The following is a 9,582-nucleotide window of genomic DNA, read 5'->3' on the forward strand; positions in this document are numbered from 1 at the left end:
GCGGGCGCCTGTAGTCCCAGCTACTTGGGAGGCTGAGGCAGGAGAATGGCGTGAACCCGGGAGGCGGAGCTTGCAGTGAGCTGAGATCCGGCCACCGCACTCCAGCCTGGGCAACAGAGCGAGACTCCGTCTCAAAAAAAAAAAAAAAAATGTATTCTCAAGTGAAGATTTCACTCATCATTTTGCCTGTCAATATCGTGAGAGACTTTATTATATGTATTGGCTTCTTAGAGTGCTTACTGCATACTCTTTGATTTCAGCCTATGTTCTGAGTAGATGGTTCATGTTTTATTTCATGAGAACTTACTGTTTCTCGTTATAGCATGTAGAATTATACTCTTGAACCCCTCTCCCCTTTTATTAGGTAATAGGTGGTAGAAGATAACAGAATAATCTAGTTATCATTGCCAAATTATACATGACTTAGAAAGTATAAATTACTTCAACTTTTTTTCCCCTCCAGGTATTTAATGAGCAGGGTTAACGTGTCTGACAGGTTGTCTGAATCTGAAACTTTAGCTACAAACTCTACTGTTAGCTGATTCACGGAAGCAGTAAATTGGTGTAGGCTGTTAGCTATTATAAAACAGGAAAAGAAGGTTATGAGATTTGTGGTTCCATTACATTTTTGGCCTTTGGAAAATTGTATTCTATCTTAAATATTTGTCATTAAAATTTCTAAAAAATATAATATCAAGACCTGCCCCGTTTTCTTTTCCCATTATTTTCTTCAACATTTCATAATTTTGGATTTTTGTTTTTCAAAGATGAGTGAGAAACTTTTGTTCCTTATCACTGTTTTGTAGTTATTTAAGTATACTCAGTGTTTCAGAGATTGTTGCTGGGAGGCCTAAATCTGGGAGCTAGAGTAACCTGGCACAGAATCAGAATTCACTGTCAGCAGATTCAGCTACTTTCTCATCTTCCTTCTTTGTATCTACAGACTTAAAAGCTATCTGGGGCCGGGTGCGGTGGTTCACGCCTGTAATCCCAGCACTTTGGGAGGCCGAGACAGGCGGATCACGAGGTCAGGAGATCGAGACCATCCTGGCTAACACAGTGAAACCCCGTCTCTACTTAAAAAAAAATGCAAAAAATTAGCTGGGCGTGGCGGCGGACGCCTGTAGTCCCAGCTACTTGGGAGGCTGAGGCAGGAGAATGGTGTGAACCCGGGAGGCGGAGCTTGCAGTGAGCCGAGATCGCGCCACTGCACTCCAGCCTGGGCAACTGAGGGAGACTCCGTCTCAAAAAAAAAAAAAAGCTATCTGGATTTTAGTTACTTGATTGAATTTTTAAAGTATATGAAGTATTCCTGTTTTATCTCCCAATTTAATCCCCCATTAGGTTATCTGTCCTGTTTTCCTTTTGCTCAGTTATATCCTATGGGACTCATAGATAAACAAAAGTATTTTACCTCTTCCCTTACTTTTCAAGAGGGGAATATTGTCAGAAGGATAGTTAAGTACCAGAAATACTCATTTTGTCTTTTGTTTGTTCACTTTGCGCTTCACACCATATATACTTTTTTGGTGCTCCTTCCCATAACAGACTTAACTGACCCATTAATAGCAGCTCTGGGGCAAGCATGCCTACCTAGTAACATAAAGATTTCATCAGTGCCGGCTACACTTGGGGATATGCTGTTAGTTCATGACATGGAGCAACTAACAGCTGTTGAGATATATAAAGGAAATAGGCAATTTAGATGATGTGCCTTGTTTCAGTGTGAAATGAGCCTGTGTGTTTGGCTGTTGATGTAGCACGTACAGATCTCTAAAAACTGACTGCTGGGATGCAGCCATGGGAATCCAAATCAGTGTTTTCTTTCGATTAAAACTAGATGTACACATTTTTAGAAGTCTCACTTGACAACCTCTGAAATATTTAATTTTGGATTTTGTTCCTCTACAGCAGAGTTTTGAGGCTTGTAGTTGAGTCCATTGCTTTGTTTTAACATGTGTTAATCCAGTTGGATTTGCTGCTGTGTGTTCCCGAGAATATACATATACAAACTCACACATACTCTATTAGTTTTTCATTATAATTTCTATATATCATGCAATGGATGTATCTTGTCAAAGAGACTGTCTTTCTTGTAAATTAAACATACAGTTATTAAATGAGAACATTTGAGACAGTAATGCAGTCTGACAATACGGAAAGTAGGGCCGAGCGTGGTGGCTCATGCCTGAAATCCCGGCACTTTGAGAGACCGAGGAGGGCGGATCACTTGAGGCCAAGAGTTTGAGATCAGCCTGGCCAACATGGTGAAACCCTGTCTCTACTAAAAAATTAGCTGGGCATGGTGGTGCACACCTGTAATCCCAGCTACTCAGGAGGCTGAGGCATGAGAATTGCTTGAACCCAGGAGGCAGGAGTTGCAGTGAGCAGAGATCGTGCTACTGCACTCCAGCCTGGGTGACACCGTGACGACTCCATCTCAAAAAAAAAAAAAAAAAAAAAGTGGCCACCCAGTCTGCAGAAAGACCAAGTCAGTAAAAGTTACCTATGTATATAGGTTTGAAAAGGTCTACTGTTCTCAGCTTCATTTACACATACAGGTATGGTAAATGGTATGTCTCTATTCCTCTGAATACTGCTTTTTATTTCAAGAACACCACACTGTTAGTCCATAGTGAAATACTCTGCAGAGTTTCAAACATGTTTATTTGAAAGTCTAATTAAATGATAACAGAGAGAAAATTTCCTAAAGTGTAATCTTCTTTTATACAGTCAGTATGTGCTTGATTGAATTAAGGAATTTATATTTGGTTTTACTTTCCTTAAAACTTCCAAAATTATTTTTCCCCTAGGAAGATGAAAATGTGCCTACTGCTCCTGATCCTCCAAGTCAGCACTTACGTGGGCATGGGACAGGCTTTTGCTTTGATTCCAGGTAGATTTTTCTTTCCTTTGTAGAATTTGGGTTAATTTAGGCGAGTGGTTCTCAAAGGTGGTCCTTGGGAACTCATTAGAAATGCACATATGTAGGGCCTGGCCTAGCTGAACCAGAAACACCAGGCATAGGCCCAGCAATCTGTGTTTTAACGTGTCCTCCGACTGATTCTGATGCATGCAATCATTTGAGAACTAGTGCCATAAAAACTTTTAGCTATTAAACCAAACGCACTGATGGGAAGTTATGAGTTGTATTTATCCTTACAGTCTTACAAAAGGCATTTTCTGTTAAACGTGGAAGAATTCTTGGTACTAATTTCACATAATTGTGATTGGATTTCGGAGGTTTTAAGGGGAAAAAAAGGTTTTGTTAATCTAATTGTAAAACTAAATTTAGAGGCTCTGTAAATGGGTTACACAATTGTCTACAGCAAGCATTTAGCAGAGAAAGGTTTCTGGAGTAAAGACTTTTAAGGTAGGTTTGTTTAGTATGAATATCAGCTAACTAGATAAATGAAACCTTGTCATATACGGACAAGTTACTGTTCTACATTTATTAGAAATATGTAATTCTTTTGTTTTTCTCTTTAAGCTTTGATGTTCACAAGAAGTGTCCCCTCTGTGAGTTAATGTTTCCTCCCAACTACGATCAGAGCAAATTTGAAGAACATGTGGAAAGTCACTGGAAGGTGTGCCCCATGTGCAGCGAGCAGTTCCCTCCTGACTATGACCAGCAGGTGTTTGAAAGGCATGTGCAGACCCATTTTGATCAGAATGTTCTAAATTTTGACTAGTTATTATGAGTTAAGATAGTTTAGTGGTAAAAAAAAAAAAAAATCACCTAAAATAGAGCACTGAGGAGACCATAGAGTGATGCTTTCATGTACCCTCTGTTGCACTTTCTGACCAGGAGCTACTTTGAGTTCGGTGTTATTAGGATCAGGGTCAGTCTTTGGTTTATCAATAAATTTTAATCTGTTAATCTTACTTGCTTTAAAACAAAGTTCTTGTGTGTTCTTATCTTTATTTATTCCCTAGTTTGCATAATTGTCTGAATAAAGGATACAAGGATTATTGCAATGTTACTGCACTGAAAAATGTGTATGTATTAGTGTGCTACATTATTTAGCAGAATATTCACAAGTTTCTGTTGACCTTGTTGATTGAGCATGACTACTAAATATTATGTAATAAAAAGCATTTATCATAACAGTCTTATGAAGTAGTTCTTCAAATACAGAGAGTTCTATAATTTAGCCCATGAAACGATAGGTTTTTAATTTTCAGAAATGGAGCTGCATGTAGAATGAGATCACATGCTTTTTATATGTGAAATGTTGGTTTTAGCAATTAACAGAAGGCATATTTTGCTAATTTTATGACAAAATTTTAGAATAACCTGAATGATTATTTTTAAACTATCTTGAAGTTGTATGTATATATCTAATGGGAAAATGGAACAAGAGATGTCAATATCATTGTTTTCCTATTAAATGATCTCATAACAGGGGTGTTTGTGGCATAAAATCACAGAATATATATCAGTATCTTTACATGTTCCTGATGAGAATATAAATTTGAAATATTCTCAGTGATTAAAAGTACAGTGCATAAACCCAAATCAAAGTAATGTGTTTCTTCAGTTATGTCTCTGCTGTATAGAACTCTCACTAACATTAAAGAATGAGGACACATTTTCCAAGATCTATAATTTTTGTTGTCAAATTTATTTGTGAAAGTTTTTCATTAATCTAGCATCTTGAACATCTTTTTTTGGTTTGGGCCTTTAAAATTCTTCTGAACTGTATTCCCTTTCCCTTTTATAATGTGCATGTGAATAATTTAAAGTACCAGCTTTTGATTTTGCCGCTTTTGTAGTTATCAAAATAGTTTACATTTGTTCTGAGCAAACTAAGCTGTTGAAGATGTTAACCTAATATTTAGACTTGGGGGCATTTTGGGTTGCTATATGTGAACTGCAGCATATGTCACTTGTATTTGTTGGTGGAAGCAGAGTTTGTATATTGTTAGAATCCTTTAAAAAGTTTGAGTCGGCCGGGCGCGGTGGCTCAAGCCTGTAATCCCAGCACTTTGGGAGGCCGAGACGGGCGGATCACGAGGTCAGGAGATCGAGACCATCCTGGCTAACACGGTGAAACCCCGTCTCTACTAAAAAAAAATACAAAAAACTAGCCGGGCGAGGTGGCGGGCGCCTGTAATCCCAGCTACTCCGGAGGCTGAGGTGGGAGATAGCGTGAACCCGGGAGGCAGAGATTGCAGTGAGCCGAGATCGCGCCACTGCATTCCAGCCTGGGCGACAGAGTGAGACTCCGTCTCAAAAAAAAAAAAAACAGTTTGAGTCTAGGGCAAACCAGTATTAGGCATTTGTATGCCAGCTGTTAGGACACAGCAGTCCTAGGAAGCAATAGCTTTGGAGACTCAAGTTTCAGCTTCCTGACAGGTTATATGACGAGCAGAATATCCTTAGGTAAAATATGTTCAACAATGGGAGCATTTTTGTTGCAGTTAATAATTATGGACCATGTTAACCCAAAAGTATCCTTTGAATATTACAGTAGTAGACACTGTTGATCTTACTGGCCTAGAACTTATTTTAGAATAGTTTAAATCTAAGCTTGTTATTGATAGAAAAGTAATACAGCCTAATCTAAGCAAAAAATGTAAGGGAATAAAGTCTACGTGCATCAGCTGAACAGCCTTAGAACGAGGAACTGAATGGATATATTTATTAATTTCCATGGTAAACTTGATACTGGTTTTCATAATGGACACTACGGAAAATAAAGAGCCATATTTATTTTTGGGTCAGAGGCAGTTTATTTTCAATGTGATTTCATTTACATTTATAAGCAGCTTTTCTTGACAGAAATTTTGATTAAATTGCCTTCAGTTCTAAAACAAACCTCTGTTGCTTTCAGACTTAATGTGCTCTGTCCCCAACAAAACATATGAAAATATAATTTAAAGCACAGTTTTCACAGACACAGTACAATACATTCACTATACACAGTATAACAAAATATTCCCATCCTTACCTGTTTAGTAATACTGTCACAATGAATAAGTAAATAGAAATTGGAATTTATCATTGAAAGAAATGTAACATGCACAATGACTATTTTATGACTGTTTAGCTGTTGAACTACTGATCCAGCCTGCAGTTTCTTGCACTAGAAGGAGCGAAGCTAAATAATTGCTGGCCTAAAAAATTTTTTTTGGTCAATTGTAGGTAGGTATGAAATAGCCAAGTGGGGCCTTCTTATGCACCTACTTGCGTCTCATATCTGGATCACCCTTTTAAACATAGGTTAACACTGTATATGCAGGACCAAGGCCATACTTCAGATCTGAGGAAATTTTTAGAGGGCAGTGTCTTTATAAATACTTTAAAATCCCTCATTATGAGAGATTCAGAACTTATGAATATAGAGGTTTACTCATCTGGCTAACAGAATTGTCATCCTTTCAAAATGTTTGAAAATTGAGGAGGGACCCCTGCTTCCCAGCTATGTTACGTAAGACTTTTCATCAAATGGGAACATGGGAAGAAACTTTTTAATAAGCAATTTGAGTTTGTTTTATGGGCAGTTAGCTATCTTGAAGCATTTTTTATTGCATAATTAGGCAACTGGTAAACTCTCGTGTTTAAGGAATAGCACTTGGGAGAAAAGAACACTCAAGGCATGATGGTTCTGTCGGTGATGAAAAACTTCGGGAATGGTCCAGATGTAGGTTACTCTTAACGGGTCATATTAGTCACGCTTTTGTTTGACCACCTGCTGCAAGAAGCACTTAATTGTCAATAAGGCTCATTTTCATATTTCAGCAAAGTGTTTTATAAAGCTAAACAGACATTTCCAATGAGAACGCAGACCTGTCTACAATGTGATGAGAAAAGTGCCTTTTAAAAATAAGTCAAAAATGAGCATGAAGAGGAGGCAACAGGGGTCTTAACAAAAATGTTCCTCTTTGAAACGTGCTTAGAATTTTATTTCTGATTTGCAACCCACAGGTTTGGTAGGGCAGTGGTTGCAAGAATTGGCAACACATAAACATTAAATTGTTGGCAATAGAGAACTACAAAGTGCTTTAAAACTTCATCTGAAGATGAAGATATAACTAAATTTGACACACACAAAATTTGCACTTAAGTATTTCAAAGTGTTTCCTAACAGATTTCAGGGAAAAGTATTTCACTAAGTGGGTATCTTGGTCCGCAGATATCAATAGGCATAAACTGAATCCCTTGTATCCAGCAGGCACTCAATGAATGTGTATTAAATGAATGAATGAACTGAATAGACTATTTTGTACAAAATGCCATTTATAACACTAAAATGACTAGTAAGTCAGATGGCAAGATTTTCAGCTTTTTAAAGGGCAAAAGGATTTGCAAGATAATATAAAACACAGAAAGCACACCTTTTATGTATGTTATTTAAATATGAAAATATTTTTAGCATATTATGTTAAACATTCTTTCTTATTTATATTTCCATTACCTAAAGTCTTTCTACTCACAAATACTAACTCCATTATGTAAGGCATGGTAACCAGTTTGATAATGAAGGTATTATTTTGGTTTTGAACATATGTGAGTTGATGTGTTGAAAACTTCAATCACATTACAATCTTGAAAAAACATCTCAGTGCCAGCCCCTCCTCCCCCCAGTTGATACCACTGCAATACAATTCTACAATATGCAACATGCCCTCAATTTTATTTTGTTTTGGGGGAAATGTGCTGAAGAACCTAGAGCTTGTTTTGTTTAGCACCTTATATCAAAGTAATGAAAATGGGTATGAGATTACATGTGCAAATGTACAAAATCATTAACTCTACAAAGATACATCATTCCAAAATTACAGAAAAAACTTAAAGCATGCATTTAATTCTTTTTCTTTAAAGGGTTGCTGAATGCTTCCCCTGAAAAAAGGTGGCTGTTTTCAAAATCAGCAACTGCTGGTGAGGATTTCTTGGCACAGTTATGACCAGCATGTTATTGCTGCATCTTCCTGATGATCTCAGCCGACACCGGGGGATGGAAATTGATTGTGTGGTGCCGCAGGCCCTGAGCTGTCTTGTAACTCTTCCCACAGCGACATTTGAATGGTTTGCGGACACGAATCTGTGTTCTGTGACCATTCTTAGCGTGATACTTTATGCCATTCACATTCTGTGGAGAAGACGAAAATACTTCTTATTAGATGGATTCACAGAATGCCTGTCAAACTTGGGAAACCTCAGTTTGGGTCTGGACTGCAGTTCCTGGGTGGCAGCTGTTTAGAGTGTAGTCTTTTGCAAGGACTCTAGTTGGGACCCTTAGGGACATTCTGGTGTGTCAAGCATGGGCTGTACGGATGGCCACACACAGCTGACTCCAAATTTTAGATGTGCCTCAATTACTCTGAAAATGAAATTACTGATTTCTTCCAATTTTATATAAAATATATATTTAGGACTTAGACTGTATAAAGAAAATCCTCTGAATCTTTTCCACTCTAAATAAAGTTAATAGTGAACAATCCTATACAAATGTCCTCAGCATGACCAACAAAATATCTTTCTAAAGAAAAAAAAAAACATTAGGGCACATCTCAAAGTTTGACGTATAGAAATTTTTGATTTGAAAACTCAATTTACATCTTGCTTCTAGACAACTGTGTTAACAGTTCCCTACCATGCCTTAACCAGAGTTTTTGTCAATTTTCTGCTCTGCCCTAAGCCAGTATCTCTGATGCCACTCTGGGAGCTACTTGTTGCCCACATCGTGCCCCCACTGTACAATTGTATATGTTTAATAAGACCTGTGGTCAGACTGGTATTAAGTATTACATTCCAAACATACAATGAACTTCAAAAATTTAAGGTTATTTATATAATGTTAGTCACTAAGATTGGACTTCTTAGCATCTGGATACTAAAGTTATCAAAATGCTGTCTGAATTTCTATTAATCGGTTTGGTAGCTCACCAGCATATTCTATGTAAGACTCCATTCTTAGAGTCACTCTCTACAGTTTTAACAACCAGTAATCCTCATCCCAATTAAATGGTGAGGAAACAGGCTCAAGGGTAGTAAGTAACTGGTGGAAGATTTAAGAAGGGATGGCAGAGGTGTGGTATTTGAGCATAGGTCTTAATTTCCAAGTTAGCAATTGCCAGATTAGAGAGTAAGGGAACACAGAAGACAGCCTAAAACAAAAAGCACAGATTTTAGGAGAGTGAGCTGTTTCCTAAAATACTACCTAAATCCAGTCCTGTTAGGCCCAGTCCCTTGCTCAGCTAAAGGATTCCAACACAATACTGTTCTCACTCTTCATGGGATGCCTTTAAAGAGCTCCCAGAAAACAGCTCCCTGCTGTCGTCTCATGAATATCTAGCACAGTGCCTGGCACATTGTAGATGCTCAGTAAGTCTCTGTGAGTAAATGAAGTTACAACAGCACTTCCCAAGTTCATGCCTCACTAGTATGGAAGAAGGGTTGCTACTAAATATAAATATAAATGTTTGGTGGTTATTACCACTAATTAGAGATGTGCAATGCACATTAATGTTTTTAAAAAGTCCTTGGGCCGGGCGCGGTGGCTCAAGCCTGTAATCCCAGCACTTTGGGAGGCCGAGACGGGCGGATCACGAGGTCAGGAGATCGAGACCATCCTG

General features: G+C 37.9%; 2 protein-coding genes across 7 annotated transcripts in view; one reads left to right on the forward strand and one right to left on the reverse strand.

Annotated features, from left to right (window-relative positions):
* The window catches only part of TAX1BP1 (Tax1 (human T-cell leukemia virus type I) binding protein 1), a 103,470-nt gene extending 98,868 nt beyond the window's left edge, over positions 1 to 4,602 (forward strand). For all 4 annotated transcript variants that reach the window (XM_011938604.1, XM_011938603.1, XM_011938605.1 and 1 more), the window contains 2 exons: positions 2,814 to 2,896; positions 3,491 to 4,602. In XM_011938604.1, the coding sequence (XP_011793994.1) occupies positions 2,814 to 2,896; positions 3,491 to 3,692 (285 nt within the window). In that variant the 3' untranslated portion in view covers positions 3,693 to 4,602. The remainder of the gene's footprint in view (positions 1 to 2,813; positions 2,897 to 3,490) is intronic.
* Positions 4,603 to 5,712: 1,110 nt separating this feature from the next.
* JAZF1 (JAZF zinc finger 1) overlaps positions 5,713 to 9,582 on the reverse strand; it is a 361,747-nt gene continuing 357,877 nt past the window's right edge. For all 3 annotated transcript variants that reach the window (XM_011938599.1, XM_011938602.1, XM_011938601.1), the window contains exon 5: positions 5,713 to 8,096. In XM_011938599.1, coding sequence (XP_011793989.1) covers positions 7,920 to 8,096 — 177 coding nt within the window. In that variant the 3' untranslated portion in view covers positions 5,713 to 7,919. The remainder of the gene's footprint in view (positions 8,097 to 9,582) is intronic.

The sequence above is a fragment of the Colobus angolensis genome, unplaced genomic scaffold (assembly GCF_000951035.1).
Source record: "Colobus angolensis palliatus isolate OR3802 unplaced genomic scaffold, Cang.pa_1.0 Scaffold175, whole genome shotgun sequence".
NCBI classification, from domain to species: Eukaryota; Metazoa; Chordata; class Mammalia; order Primates; family Cercopithecidae; genus Colobus; species Colobus angolensis.